The sequence below is a fragment of the Gorilla gorilla genome, chromosome 5, assembly GCF_029281585.2.
Source record: "Gorilla gorilla gorilla isolate KB3781 chromosome 5, NHGRI_mGorGor1-v2.1_pri, whole genome shotgun sequence".
NCBI lineage: Eukaryota > Metazoa > Chordata > Mammalia > Primates > Hominidae > Gorilla > Gorilla gorilla.
This window is the reverse complement of record NC_073229.2, coordinates 131,673,966-131,690,541: the sequence shown is the minus strand read 5'-3', so window position 1 is coordinate 131,690,541 and position 16,576 is coordinate 131,673,966. Positions and strand designations below refer to the sequence as shown.

General features: G+C 39.3%; 1 protein-coding gene across 2 annotated transcripts in view; it reads right to left on the bottom strand.

Annotated features, from left to right (window-relative positions):
* Positions 1-16,576, bottom strand: part of SOBP (sine oculis binding protein homolog) — a 145,337-nt gene that overhangs the window by 127,894 nt on the left and 867 nt on the right. For both annotated transcript variants that reach the window (XM_055390716.2, XM_031012401.3), the window contains exons 2-3: positions 3,699-3,837; positions 1,070-1,255 (exon numbers count right to left, since the gene is read on the bottom strand). In XM_055390716.2, coding sequence (XP_055246691.1) covers positions 1,070-1,255; positions 3,699-3,837 — 325 coding nt within the window. The remainder of the gene's footprint in view (positions 1-1,069; positions 1,256-3,698; positions 3,838-16,576) is intronic.

The following is a 16,576-nucleotide window of genomic DNA, read 5'->3' as shown; positions in this document are numbered from 1 at the left end:
CCTGTCTCTACTAAAAATACAAAAATTAGCCAGGCGTGGTGGTGAGCAGCTGTAATCCCAGCTACTCAAGAGGCTGAGGAAGGAGAATCACTTGAACTCGGGAGGCAGAGGTTGCAGTGAGCCAAGATAGCACCACTGCTCTCCAGCCTGGGCGAGAAGAGCGAAACTCTGTCTCAAAAAAAAAAAAAATTTAAATCTCAAAAAAAATCTCATGATGTTTTAATAAAGTTTACACATTTGGGTTGGGCCACAGGTTGGATAAGCTTAATCTAGGTGGTTTCTCTAACGGATTTAGAGGAAAGCGTGTTGAAGAACAAGCCTGCCTCATGCCCTTTTACAAAACTATCCCTCTCCTCAGAAGACCCCAGAGGAGACGTGGCCCTCCTTGTGCACCACCCAGTTTTCAACCATGGTTACTTTTTTTTTTTTTGAGACGGAGTTTTGCTCTTGTTGCCCAGGTTGGAGTGCAGTGGCATGATCTCGGCTCACTGCAACCTCTGCCTCCCAGGTTCAAGCGATCCTTCTGCCTCGGCCTCCCGAGTAAGTAGGATTACTAGCTAATTACTAGCCCGCCACCACACCTAACTAATTTTTTGTATTTTTAGTAGACATGGGGTTTCATCATGTTGGCCAGGCTGGTCTCAAACTCCTGACCCCAGGTGATCCGCCCGCCTCGGCCTCCCAAAGTGCAGGGATTACAGGCCAACCATGGTTACTTTTTTTTCTTGCTAAACAGTCATTGTCTATATTTTATTTTTAAAAACCATTTTATCTTTTTTTTCTCATTTAAACAGGTGATTTCAGAGAAGGAAAATAACTTTGTTTTGTAGTCAGTGGTAGAAAAGGTTTACTGTCAGTTGAAAGTTTATAGCCTAAGTAGTAGTAGGTAGGGAAATTTTCCTAATGTAACAGTAATACTCTAAGTAATGCCTGTATTAACATTTCTTACCTATAAGGTCCCTAAAACAGCCTCTACCAAAGTTAACTTGAGCATTTAATAATTATTCCTAAGATAGTTAAAACAACTTTCTATGAATTGTTATCACTGAAAACACCAGTAGTGACTTACCTGCTGGTGGCTTTATGAAAGGTGGTGGAATTAAAGGTACAATAATGGGCACATTGCCATGATCCTTTGACCCTGCAGGTGAGTCACTGAGTCCATTTCCAGTGGCAAGCCCTGAATAGCCTGTGCTTATATTGTATGGTGAAATAACACTGTCCTCGGGTAATTTTGGTTTTGGCAAAGAATTTTCTGTAAAAGAAAAAAATCATATTCAATATGACCAAGGAACGTAATGCAGTAGACTTAAATTTTTCCTCATTTTCTCAAGTAAAATGGCCATGAACCCAACATATTTCTTCTTGCTAATCTTTAAACAATGTACTAGAACTCCACAGTTCATCCAGGAACTTTTTAGTGTGGTTACCATAAATTTCCAGTGGGCTCCTTTATAATTTGCTCCACTATGATAGCTAATATTCCAGTTGAATCACGGTGATAAATTTTAGCACTGTAAAATTCCATAGAAAATTGAGAGGTGGTGGCTGGGCAAGGTGGCTCACGCCTGTAATCCCAGTACTTTGGGAGGCCAAGGAGGGTGGATCGCCTGAGGTCAGGAGTTCAAAACCAGCCTGGCCAACATGGTGAAAGCCCGTCTCTACTAAAAATACAAAACTTAGCCGGGCATGGTGATGTGTGCCTGTAGTCCCAGCTACTCGGGAGGCTGAGACAAGAGAATCACTTGAATCTGGGAGGCGGAGGTTGCAGTGAGCTGAGATCATGCTACTGCACTCCAGCCTGGGTGACAGAGCAAGACTCCATCTCAAAAAACAAAAACAACACAAAACAAAACAAAACAAAACTGAGAGGTGGCTAGGCGCAGTGGCTCAGACCTGTAATCCCAGCACTTCAGGTGGCCAAGGTGGGCAAATCACTTGAGGCCAGGAGTTTGAAACCAGCCTGGCCAACATGGTGAGACCCCCGTCTCTACTAAAAATACAAAAATCAGCCAGACATGGTGGCGCACGCCTGTAATCCCAGCTACTTGGGAGGTTGAGGCACGAGAATCGCTTGAACCCAGGAGGCGGAGGTTGCAGTGAACTGAGATCGCGCCACTGCACTCCAGCTTAGGTGACAGAGCAAGACTCTGTCTCAGAAAAAAAAAAGAAAGAAAAGAAAATTGAGGGGCAATTAACCTTTTTTTCCATGTACAACGTGATATACAGCAAGCATAGCTCTCTGGCTACCAGGGGAAAGCCTAAAACATGCCCTCCAGCATTGTAACTAGGTCCCACTGTATTATAAACTTGTATCATAATATAATCACATGAACCAATGAGAAAGAAACAGGGAAGAAAACTGATGCTTCACAAGATATTGATAATACCCATTAAAAAAATCACAAAAATAAAAATTTTAAAAACTTACAATGATATGAGCTTTGTGCATCATATCCTTGCATGTGAATCACTTAAAAAAACAAATGAACAAAAACCTCAACCATGGAAAACAACTTTTTTGTTCTAGTAGCATATCCTGGCATGCTGTATGCTCCCCAGAAGCAAAGATTATTACCTAGGCCAAGTATTATATGAGCTATTCGTTTATAGAATACAAACTCATGACTTGCATTTTTCATTTACAGTGAAATTGATGATACTATCTCTGTAGCATGATGTGTACAATTTCATAGTAAGCTTAACATAAAATTTGTCATGTACATTCAATTCCACTTGCCTGCAGGGCAGCTCAATTACATTTCCTTGCTTGGCATATAAGAAGGGAAAGCTCTATCTTAAAGACTGGAAATAAAACGTTTGAACAGGTAGTTTATGCCAATAGATTTTGAATGCAACGCAAATATTGATCAAATTGCCAGTGATGATGTACAATTTGTTTTACCCACATTTTATTAAAGTTTCCTGAATGGGCTGCTTCTTCACATACTTCTCTTTTCTTTGACAAGCAAGCTCCCATTCCTAATTTAGGTTCATAAATTCAGTATTCATACAGACTTCCCCCATGAGATATCTGGCACTGTTACCCACTGGTAGAATCAGTGTTAATTCAGCTCTGCCAAGGCTCTGTAATTTTCACTCTTTAGCTGGGCTTTGATTAAAAAATTCTTAAAGAGTAATATAGGCTCTAATCATCTACCACTCTCTTACTCCTCTTTTTACCCTATTCAAGTGCGTGGGGGCAGGGAAAGAATGAAAATGTCAAGCAAAACAAAAATAGTAATTCCGTTTAGATTTCCCACTGAAAAAAAGGAAGGAGGATTACCAAACAGTGAATCTCTCTAGCAGTCTGAAGATCTAAACCTAACATTTCACTTAACAGAAACCCCAGTCCCCAACAGATGATGATCTATCAGAGTGATCAGGAAACTCTAGTTAGCAAACTTCGTCCCTTTCTTTAAATCTGTATGCAGGACCATGGCACTTAGGTCGCTAGTCCTTGTCTAGTTCTCCCATTGCTGGGAGGAGATTAAGCTGTGTCTATTTTTGTTTTATGTTGTTCTTTTATATTCTGCAGAATTCTGCTTATGGGAAAGCACTATTGGGGATGTATGTTTAAATCAACCATTGGCATAATCAACAAAGCAACTCAATTGAGTCCCAAAGCAACTCAATTCTGGCAGGTTGAGATAGTTAATCCTTCTTTGCATGAACAAAAGGACATTAAATGTCATTACCTTTGAGAACAGAAATGTGCTGCCGGCTCTCCCCATCTGTAGGGTAGCTCCTGAATTCAATATCTTCACCATCTTTTAATTCAACCTTATCATAGCCATACCAGCCAAGGAGTTCATTCATGGTGTTTTCTGCAAAGTTCTGAAAGAGAAGCATAGGCTACTACTTATTTCTATAATCAATAACTACTTGAAAAGAATGCATAAATTGAATTCTGCTTGTCCTACCTCATTTATTTGCTGCCCTGCCTCACTTCCCCTAGTGTGGTGTTCATTTTTCAAATCATGTTCAAAACGATAATGTTTTTAAATCTTAGGATGATGCATTCAATTATGACAGGGCTTCAGATATTTGTAATTTAAAGATAATAAGACAAAAAAGGTACTATATTTGTTAGTTTTGCCTATGAACAGGAAGTCATATTTTAGCACATTAGTCTATAAAATCTATATCCAACGTCAATACAAAAATATTGAAAGGTGAATCACAAAAACAGCTAAGGAAAGATTTTGAAAATGAAAACAACCTTTTGTGGTTCAGATCAATTTAAATTAAAATTGCTTTCTGATTTAGGTGTTGTTTTCTTAAGATAACTCTTATCGCGGATAACACCAAATTTCAACAAAGAAAAATTTCAGAATTGTTAACAGTACCATACAGAAAGCTAGGTTACAATAGGTTACAAGGGTCTTTCTTTTTTATTTTTTTCCTTCTGCAAGAGTTTTTTCAAAAATCAGGCCAGGCACGGTGGCTCACGCCTGTAATCCCGCACTTTGGAAGGCTGAGGCGGACAGATCACTTGAGGTCAAGAGTTCAAGACCAGCCTGGGCAACATGGTGAAACCCCTTGTCTACCAAATATACAAAAATCAGCTGGCCCTGGTGTCACACACTTTTAATCCCAACTGCTCGGGAGGCTGAGGCAGGAGAATCACTTGAACCTGGGAGGCAGAGGTTGCAGTGAGCTGAGATCACACCACTGCACCCCAGCCTGGGCAACAGGGCAAGCCTCCATCTCAAAAAAAAAATTTTTTTTTAAATCAACACATAAGTTTTTTTTATAAATTTCATTAGTGACAGGTTCTTTTTCCATAAAATCTAAGGTCACTAAGATTGTCTTCTGACAAGTAACATAAAAGTACCAAATAACTTTAAAGTTACTAGCCAGCCCATTTGGGATAATGTATGAAAACATTTTATGAACTATAAATCAATACATAAATGTAAGATAATATCACTGTTGCTGTTGTTATGGATATCATACTTCGAAAATAATAAGTATAATTGGACAGATTTAATATCTTATATTAAAGTGACTGTATCTTTTTACCTTATCAATTGCTATATCTGGAAACAAGATGTAAGACTCTGTGTTAATGATTTTAATGCTTACGTGTGCCTTAAACATTCCTGTCTCGCAGGGAACCACGAGCTTCCTAAGCTGAGCCAGAAAAACTATATATTCTAACCTTCTCTGTGGCTCAAAGAATCTTTTATTATCCTTCTTAGAAGCTGTCATTTCTGAATTACACTACAATATATAATTTATATGCCTGAAACAAAGCACCAAGGCTAAGCCAGAGTGTGCACAGTCTCAACGTGTGAGTTCCGTGTTTTCTTGAATTTCACGACTTTAAATTTCAGCAGGGGTAGCATAAAAAATAAAAGACATTACACTACTGACTCCACAAAAACAAACCTGGCATTTCAAACTACCCACAGGATGCTAGATTTTTTGCTTTAGTACCCACTTAAGCTCTGAACTCCAACTGGGTCAATCAGTGATGGTACAGTGCATTAACAATTAAGAAAAAACTAGCCAGATTGATTCAGTGCTACCATCCGCAAGGCCAACAGTCAGTCACATCAAGCTTTAGTGAGGCATTTATTCTCTCTGATGGCTGGTCGTGTCCACAGTAAGTAGATATTTTTTTCATGAATGCACAAAGATATGATCAATATGAATAATAAGCTCAGCAACTTTAGGAATATCACTGAGGAGGACTGGGTTGAACACTGCCCCACTCAATCAAAAGAGATCCCTTTAATGAGGCATCAGTCTCCCCAACACCTAATTTCTTTCACTGAGATGAGAGCCTGACTTGAGAATGACAATCCCTAGGCACACAAATAGAGGTCCTCTATCAGTGGTCTCACAGCAGAAATCTCCAAGGATGAGGCTTATACTTTTCATCAAAAAAACAATTCCCAACAGCATTAAAAGCCAAATGCAAGCCATCCTATTGGTCTGTGTGCCATCTGCCCCAATCTCTAAGAAAACTGTGCCAAGACAGAATATCTTTTACATATATCCTAGTGACTATATCCAGTTTTACAGACCGGTCATCTATGGGTGCCACTTTCTCCTGTTTCTGTCTAGCCTCTGAAGTCACACAAAGGCTACGAATGCATAATCATGGAGCAACCCCCTAGCCAAGGATATAGATTTGTTTCAGTCCAGCTGCAAATCCATTCAGCCTTTCAGAACCAGTTCCAGGAATGGGATCCAGAAGTTTTAGACATTTGGGTAAAAACTGAAACCTCAGTTGGAATATTAACACCAAATTCACATTATTTGGGTATCAAAACTGCATCAGTTTAGTTTATGGTTTGTGCTGAAAAGTCAGAGGCTTCATGGAACAATCAATATGAACTTGATCTATTCCATGATTTTCAAGTTACTATAAATGTCAGGGTAAATAAACTCTAAAACATTCCCTTTTTTGTCATGGAAAATAAAAATAAACACCTTAATGTTTTGATATATTGCTACAAAAGCAGAAAACAAAGATTTATAAAACTTCAAGCCATAAATCTCAAAGCTTTCATGAAAGGGGCAAGATGAAAGAGAGAAAACGAACACCGAAGTTTTTTGTAGTACAGCTACAAGAAATGACTATTACTTCTGTTGTATACACTATTGTATGAAGAAGCCAAAGGACTCCAAGGAGTCAAAAATTTAAAAATTTAAGGCTGGGTGTGGTGGCTCACACCTGTAATCCCAGCACTTTGGGAGGCCAAGGCGGGCAGATCACAAGGTCAGGAGATCGAGACCATCCTGGCTAACATGGTGAAACCCCATCCGTCTCTAATAAAAATACAAAAAATTAGCCAGGCGTGGTAGCAGGCGCCTGTAGTCCCAGCTACTTGGGAGGCTGAGGCAGGAGAATGGCGTGAACCCGGGAGGCGGAGCTTGCAGTGAGCCAAGATCGCGCCACTGCACTCCAGCCTGGGCGACAGAGAGAGACTCCTTCTCAAAAAAAAAAAAAAATTTTTTTTTAATTTAAATTTCAAGGTGAAGTTTGATGCTAGATGTCACAGGAGTTCATTATGGTGCTAAACCAAAGTAAATAAAATAAATTTTTAACGTTATCATCCAAGAAACATATTCTTTTTCCTTTCCTTTTTTTTTTTTTTTTTAGACAGGGTCTCACTCTGTGGGCCAAGCTGGAGTGCAATGCCATGATCTTGGTTCACTGCAACCTCCACCTCCTGGGCTCAAGTGCCTCAGCCTCCCAAGTAGGTGGGAGTACAGGCGCAAGCCACCATGCCCGGCTAATTTTTCTATATTGTAGAGACGGGGCTCACCATGTTGGCAAGGCTGGTCTCAAACTCCTGACCTTAAGTGATCCACCTGCTTCGGCCTCCCAAAGTGCTGGAATTACAGGTGTGAGCTACTGTGCCTGAAGAAACATAATATATTCTAAGAGACATGAATTTAATGTTTATGGCCTATAAAGATTTTCAAGTCTTTCTAGCAGAGAATTCCAACAGTTACTTTTCAGCATTTTTTTGCACTATTATCCCTTAAAAAGGAATTTCCTATTTAAAAAGTTATTCATTTCCTGTTTCATATATATATACATGTGTTTCATACATATATATGTGAAAAACAATAAAGGTAATAGTAGTTAAAATGCAAAGAGATTTTCGAGATAAGGATGTTCAGTAATAAAACAAGCCACTGAACGAAGGCAGGTTATGAAATCTGCCTCCCTCAAAATCTTTACCCAGCATTTCTCCTGAAGACCTAGGGCAAGAAATGAAGCAGAGTCTCTTAAGAGTGCCTCCCAGTTTTAGGATTCTGTAAAATCAAAGAACTTCTACTTATATAAGAAATAAAATACCTTTTGCAAAGAAATTTCATAATTACAGTGATCATACCTCATGAATTTTACTGAGTCACTATTTCAAATATTTTATCATTGCTCCCATAAATCATCAAAATGTGCCAGAGATTTCAATATTTTGGCATCTGAACTACATTTTGCAGACTGCTTCTTGCCCTTGGAAGTGACACAAAAATCATCTCTCAAACCATGTGGTCCAATTTGGGTTTGGAAAATAGGTCACTGTAATTATAATAATGTCTAATAGTCTTATAGCACTTTACAGTGTTTCTATATCTTTTAATTCTCCTGATCCTTTCAATAACCCTATGTGTTAGGTATTTGATTTCCACAATAAACTTTTGGTGAACCTATATGACATCATCTTTTCACGACAGAAAATTAGAACATCAAGAAGGTAAAAGACAGGCATGAGAGATCTAGTAAAGTCAAAACTAAAATACATATCTTCTAATTCTTAAGCCAGGTCTCTTTCTATTATAAATTCTGTACTTCCCAATGTATCCGCAATTGCAAAGAAGCTACCTCCCGGACCAATCAAAGAGCTGCAAAGATATCATGCAAGAGGATGTCAATATCATATATAAAGAGATTTCTAAACAGGGCATATCTACTTACGTTAAGACTTTGCTTGCTTTTGGATTTGATCATTGACCTCTAGTTTCCTTAACAGGGGTGCTCAAAATTCACAGTTAAAATGGAATCTCCTCATTTCACAATGTTTTGATACTACATCTGACTCTAATTGCTTTGTACTTCTAATACATAATTTCCCTGCCTCTTTCCTTCCCTCTCCAATTCTCCTGTCTCACCTCTAGTGTTCATAAGAAAAAAAGGCAATCCTAACATTTAGTCTGAAAGCATGATCTCTTCTGAGAATTAAAACAAAAACAAAAAAAGGTCACAGAAAGATAGGTGGAAACTAAATTTTACTATGTCTTTACTCCTCCTGAGTTCTTCCTATACCAGCAAAATAATTTTTGTTGCATCTTAACTGCCAGGATATTCATCAAACACCTTCCTTATTCAACTGGAAGTACTGTACAAATGTCTAAGTTCAACCGACATGATTTTTTTTTCTTTCTGAGGAGCTGTGAATGACACTACGTGATTTTTGATTGAACATTTTACCAGGTAAATAATAAAGAGTTGACTTCATAACACTGAAAATAGCAGTAATTACAAATTCGCAAAATACCTCTGAAACACAAGTACTTCAAAATCTTCAAAAAGAACTGGTGATTTTATTTATTTTGAAAACAACAAGTAGATTTTAAAACACAGATACTGATTTTTTCATACCAGGCCTTGCAAAACTGAATGCCAACGTGTTTTCAAATTTGTATTCTACCCAAGACAGCAGGAAGTATTCAAAGAGCCCCCAATCACTCACCCAATGAGGGGCAAGTCATGCCCTTCCCCTCCCCATAAACATAATTCCCATTTTCACTGCAAGTCCCAGTTCTAGTAAAATATGTCATCTATTCCAAAAACAATGTAAGTTACTTGAGGGTAGGAACCTTTAATTTCATTTTATGCCTCACCTAACACAATGCTGAGCACTTAATCCAGTCACAAATATTTATTTAAACGCAGTTACAGAGAAATGATCAAATAAAATTCAGGAAAACCTAATTTTAAAAATAAATATGTAAAAGCTTAAAAATTATAACATGTAGTATTAGTAAGCACTCTCATGCTATTGGGAATTTAAATTGCTACAACTGTTAGAAAAAGTAATTTGACTCTATGCATTAAAAGCCTTAAAATTGTACATACCCTTTGACTTAGCAATTTTACTTCTAGGGACTGTTGAAACTATTCTAGGAAAACAGCTATGGAAATATACATGTTTCAGCATTGTTTTCTTAGAAACAAACTAAATGCCACACAATAGGAATCCTAGTTAAATAAATTATAGTTTGGTCACATAATGGAATACTATTTTGCCACTAAAATATATACTGTAGATAAATTTTTATTGCCATGAAAAGCTATTAACAGTATATTAAGTTTTAAACGGAAGGTTAGTATAGTATGAGACCTTTTTTCATAAAAACTATATATCATATATAGAGAAAGGGCATGAAAAGACATATATCAAAATGTTGACAGTAATTGTGTCTGGGTGGGAAAATTACAGGCTTTGTTTTTCTTTTTGCTTATTTTTATTGCCTACTCTTTTTGTCATGTCCATGTATTATTTTCATAAAAATAAAAAACTAGTTTTAATTAAAAATTAACACATAGTCTCAGTCATAGACAATTACATCAGCTATAGTCACAGTCCTAATGACAATAAAAAGGATTTGTTGGTTACATTACTTAACTTCAAAACATTCTGACACCCATTATCCAAGAAAGTGGAGCACATGAGAAACGCTTTCAAAGGAAAAAGAAACTCCCAATTCCAAACAATTTATAAAGCATGGGGGAAAAATGCTACTATCTCTGCTAGTTAAGGTTATGAATAGTAGAATGATGGTTACTTCTGAAAAATATTTTATCTCCCTTTCCATCTCCATATATTCTGACTTACTTCTGGAGCAGATATCTATCAGGCATCATTGGACTCATTAATAGAGATAAAGAAAGGTAATCTGCAGAAGACAGGCAGAAGCCTTGTTCAAGTTCCAGAGTGAAGCAGGAATTGAATCTGGTTAGAAGTCAGTTTCTAGCTCTACTCTCAGGCCTGGCCCAGGGCTGAGTCTGAACTGTCTTTCTTAATACAGACCCAATGGATCAGTTTTATTTTATGGTTCTGCCAAGAAAAAGGTCATGACATAAAATTTAAATAGTGCAAAAGAAATATTTGAAGAGCCCTTTGCAGATTACAAAGTACTTCCTCATTCATGATCCCACTGGATCCAATGGTATAGTTAGGATGAACCATCCCCACAGATGACTCACTGGAGGGTCATCAATGTGAATGAAATAGTAAGGGTGGCCAGATTCCCACTCAGTGCAGACTTTATATACTGAACCCTGCTGTTTTTACCTGAACTACAGCTTTTGAGCCTGAAATTCTTTGAAGATGGTTCCTATGCTCCATTTTGGTTCATTTTGCAGAATTGCTCTTAGCCACAACACAATGATTTTAATGCAGAGGACATATCATTAACACTAATACTCAACTCTGACCTGGAACAGGCTGGAAAAGAAAGTCTTACTCTCTTATTGATATATCCTAAATTGGATGGCTATATAATTGGCATATGAAACCAAAATCATGTGGTTCTGCATATAAAATGTATGGTGTTTTACTGTCTCGTCGTGATACAGAGCAGACAATCATGTCCCCACATTTTAATCTGCTGCCAGGACATCAAATGTCCTAAAAAGGTCAAACAAATGCTGTGAAATTGTGAATACCAGCCCTCAGGCTAACACTGTGGCAGGCATGGCAGGTGTACAGCTGTGTGCAGCTGTGTCTTTTCACAGCTGCAGAACTGCCTTAAAAAATCACCAAGACTTGTTACATTGTTTTCCTGTCTGTGCCAAAGTCACTGGCCTTAATGCAGCACAGAGTTCCACAGGCCTTTGGTTATATAAGAGATATTAACACCCATCAGTCTACAGATCCTAAAATATACATTCAGCAAATCTCACTTACCACATGCTTTCATGTCTGTTTACATGTTTCAATTGGCACTATCAAAAACAAAGTCTTCCGTGTTTTTTTTTTTTTCCTCTTCTAACCTGTAATATCCCCTCTCCTTCAGGAACATATTCAATAATCTTATTAGCTTGAGAGTACAAGTGTGGCTGAATTCCCATTCCACAAGAGGAAGTTTTAGACTTTAGGGATTTTGATGGTATACCTTCTACTACTTGTAATAATTTTGTTAAGTATAAAGAGTCAGTAAATAAAAGGGAATTTTATATAAGATATAAAAAGTTTGGTTACCCTAACAAGAGACTACCTTTTCCTAGAACTCTCCCTTTTAGAGAGCCACTGTGCTCACTAATATTTGCCCTTTTTTAAGGCCCTGTTTTTTACTTTCCTTTAAAAATTCTGTTACCTCTTGGTTTCTATAAGTCTGTCTTTCACACAAGGAGAGTAGGGCTTGGCTTCTCAGAGCAGTGCTTGGCAAGCACAGAGGCAGGAAACGCAGAAGGGAATGAGTCTGTCAGACTCATTTTCTTCTAGTTCAAATGTTTATTTCAGATTCGAGAGGAAGTGGAGTGGTTCCTTTCCATTTCCTCGTCTCTGGAATCTGCGAGTTGTATAAGTAAGTTTAGAGAATGACGCTCTACCGTACATCACACCAGTTCATGGATGGAGAAAGAGACTCTTCCCAGAAAACTCCTGGTTTGAACAGACCATAATATATAACCATCCAAGCTCTCACAGGACAGTCTTTTATGGGTTTAGCTTGGAGCCTTTGGCAGGACAAGTGAGAGCAAGGCTGAAGGCTCAGGAACATCTTATACCTGCTCCCAAGAGGCCAGGGCTATGTGCCCACTAACATTAGTCCCCATCCCTGCCACGTGGCACACCTGAGGCCACTGCTTAGAGAGGGGGAGTCTAACATAATTTGTGAATGCCATAGTGGGATCTGGGGTCCTAAGTCCACTTTCTAAGTTCCTGAGAATTATGCTTCAGACACCAGGATAGAGTTTCAACAGCAAAACTTAAAATATACCTGTTTTAATAATGAGCCAATTTCAAACTTAAACTTGCTGACTTTTCCAGTCCATGCTCTGATTTCTCTCTCTCTTAAAATCAAGCTATTTATCTCACCAGCTCGGCTCTGCAACTTGCTTTATTGTCTGTGCAACTGACACAGGTTATTTTTAATGCCAAATTGAGACCATCAGAAAACAAACTAGAAAATCTTGTGGTAAGTTTACTACTAAACTCTAACAGATGTGCCTGACTCAAATTGTAGGCATCAGGACTGAAGCGTAATTTTAGGTACAAATTACTTACTGAGAATATTTATAGACAGAAAACTTCTTCAGCAAAGAAGCATCTCTGACATTTAACACAGATTCTCCTGTAGTTTAGCAATTGATAAAGAAGTTAAACATTGTAAGTGCATTAATTATGGTTTGTTTAGGAAAGTTTCCAGCACAGAATGCTTGATCTAATCATGCTGGTTTTGTCAAAGAATTTTAAAAGACAAAAATTGAACTCATAATCTCTACTCACAGTTTGGATATTTTGAGTTGTATTGTTGTTTGGTAGCTACTGATCACAAAAGATCTATGTGCACAAAATAGATATCCTTAAGGGCAACCATATTTACCTTACACATATATTTACGCTTACACATCCACCAGTGGAAGTTAGTTTTTATGTTATATCTACTATGTTCTGGATGAACTCTTAAAACTAATTAACCTTCCCATATGTCAGAATTCCCTTGTGACATTCATTTATTATGATATATGTGAGCTAACAGTATACCTGAGACATATTACATTAGACACAATCACAATATTCACTTTAGAAACATATACTCTGCATTGCTGTCTGATTTTTTAAAATTCTACTAGCCACTAATTAAATAAGGCATACTAATTGTAAGTACATTGGTACAACCAGTCTTTCTAATCAGGAAAAACCAGGATAAGGGAAGAAGAAAAGGAAAGATAAAGAAACACCGTAAAGGTCATAGTGAGACAAACATTTCTACATGAAGATATTTTCAGGGAGTACACTACAAGCAAGCTATGCCAAGTCATGTACTTTTCATACACAAAATTATATTGTATCAAATTTAAATTTGTTACAACTGCCATGTACATTAAACCAGTGATAACGAAAATGTAACTCAATATCTGATCTAGTGAAACAGCAACTAGCATTAGCTCTCAGTCACATGAAGACACTCTTCAATGCCATTACTGATGTCAGCTAAACCTCAGCCAGTTTGTCTTCTCCAGCCATTTTAAAGTAAATATGTGACTATCTCAATTAGGAAATCTTGAAGGAAGTCTCCGTGATGAGGCAAGTTTGTTGCTCATTCTCAGTGCCCTGCATTTGCTGTACTTAAAATAGACACTTGTACCAATGTCCTTTCTATTACCCGAAGGGGGAAAAAAAATCACATACACACCAGTCCTTTTTCTTTCAGCTCACAGAGAAGCAACTCAATCCAACCAGTGTTGAAACCTGAGTAGGTCACTGTACACCACGATAAAATTCCCTAATCCCTGAGCCAAATCTCCCTAAGGGGGGCCTCCTCCTGATCCTCCACTTCTCAGGCTGACTTTTCCATTTGCTCTCTCTTCTTTCCCCCTTTCATTTCCCCTACCTTCAAGCCTTGATATGTGATCCGAGGTGGGGGCTCAGGTTTCCGTTTTTACAGCTTAGGCCACGCTAGCTGTATACATTCCTTTCTTTCTGCCGGGCAGTGATTACTTACCAGGGCTTAGTTTACACTGGTCCAGATGAAAGCCGTTCAGATGAAGGCAAACACAGCCAGGCAGCTCCAGCGGCACCGATATGAAGCTGCACAAGGCCACATTGTGTTCTCGGTGACATTTTGTTGCACACATTTATATACAGGGCAACCAACTTGTTATGTTACTCTACACTTAGGTTCAGGGAGCTGGAGGAGTAATAGTATCATGATGTTTGGGGAGGGGTTTTGCTGATGTGATTATTAATATTAAAAACAGAAAGATATTAAGGAGCTCAAAATAATCCTTCCACCTTTTGACTTTGAGAAACCACTTTTTAAGTGAGGACTTTTGGTGCTGTTATATTAGAAGAATGCCAACTAAACAATTCCACTAGACTCTCAGGCATGGTATACTTGAACATGACTAAAATTTTTGGTTAGGGGTATTTTACTTTGGTCCAAAGAAGAGAGAAAATACTGATCCTACGGACAATTGAATTATTTGCCGTGTAAAACTTCTTATTTAATGCTACTCTGGATTGAAAGGGTGAGGATTAAAACTTCAAATAGTGGGTGGTGATTTGGAAGGAAAATAATATTTTAAAAAGAGGAAATTCTGTGCACCAAGGTTAATTCCATACTTAGTCCTGCAGCATCGGCTAAAAATTGTGTAATTTTTCCCCTTCACACAATGTTGTTTTTGTTTCTTCCTCACCAGTTCAGACAAACATCTGTTATACTGCAGAAGGACAACTATCTCCCAAACCACGGACTGCGCCTGCAGCCAAAATCAACAACGCGAGCCCCAAGCATCGAGCACAGTCAGCCTTTATATCCAGCCGGGATAACATTTCACATGTTTTGATTAAAATTAGCTAATTTGTAATTCTAGAACCTATGAAACTTAAAAGCTGCCATCCATATAGATCACATTAGGCAGCGTTTTAAAGGGCCAGAGCTCCTTGTGATTTCCTAGTGGCTTTCACCTCTCTCCCCTTTCCCCACCCCCAACCTAAAATGAAATGCAAAAGTAATCTGGAAATGCAGGACAGGAAGTAAGGGTAAGTGAGGAAGAATGGTTATTATGGACTGTTTGAATTTTGTTCCCATCAAAAAACAACAACTTCTACCGGTCTTAAAAAAAAAAAAAAAAACTGTCCATCATTGGAATCAACGGTGGTTTCCATCACAAGAAACAGCATTGATTTCCAAGGCAAATCTCCCTTAACTCTCCGTTGGACTCATGCTGCACCTCATGCTTCCAGGTACTAAGTTCCTTATCCAGTAATAAAACCCCTAATTCTGATATTTAGGTTGCTTCTGACATTTCTGAGAAGTAAAGCTAAGCATATGCACCTAGGTACGCATACATATATGATATATATCCATGCGTCCCCTGCTAAGCGTGAGCTATGATAGAAAATGCTTGTTCTAATGAAGAAAGCGTCACAGCGCAATAAATTTGACTTACTTGCACACCATTTTCATCCAGTTTGTTTTTTAAATACAAACTGAACCAAAACTGGCCAAGTAGTAGTATTAAGCCACCTGGTAGTATTAAGGATTTCATGCAGAAGATGGGGAACACCAAGAAGACCGCAAAATGCAAACCTGCTACTTTTTGATGGCTCGCAGAAAAATAAATAAATTGTTTTAAATCAATAGAGACTCGTGAAATCAACACAGAATAAAACCCTCGCCCAGGCAAAAGCCGCAACTTCATGGAAAATAAGGAGGTGGGGGGCAACGAGGGGGTCCGGAGCCGAGCGGTGCTCTTGTGCAATTGCTCTAACGCGAACAGCTGGAGCGCCAGGCTGCTGCGCTCTCCACCTCTGGTGCACCGCTGGCCTGGCGGGGAGCCCAGCCTCGCCGAGAGGACTCCGGGCCGGCCTTAGCGAACAATGGGCAGGCGCCCTGCAAAGGCCGCCCCTCAGACAGCTGTCCTCCAGCGGGGCTGGCCGGGGTCTGCTTGGCTGGGAAGTGAGGCAGGCAGAGGCGAGCGGGAGGCGGAGGCTACCAGTGGTGAGGAGCGGGCGGGGGCGGGCGAGGAGAGCGGTCAGGACCGTGCCCAGATCCGCGCCTCTCGGGCCGCAGCTCGCCGGGCACTGACGGGCTCTTCACGCCGTCGCAGCTGGTTGGTTGGGGGGAAGCGGGATTGAGGAGCAGGAGGGTGAGCTGGGGGAGAGGGGTGGAATAGAGCTCTCTCCGGGGTGCCCCGGCCAGGAGGCTCCTAACTTTGGAGGGACCCTGAGGATGATTCCCAAAAAGGGGGAAGAAACTGCACCGTCCACTGGGAAAGCCTCTTCCCCTGCCCACCGCCGCTCGAGTCCCCGGTGCCCTCGCCCTGAAACGCGCCCGTGCCAACCTGGGATTCGTAAGGTTAAATAGTATGTGGTCC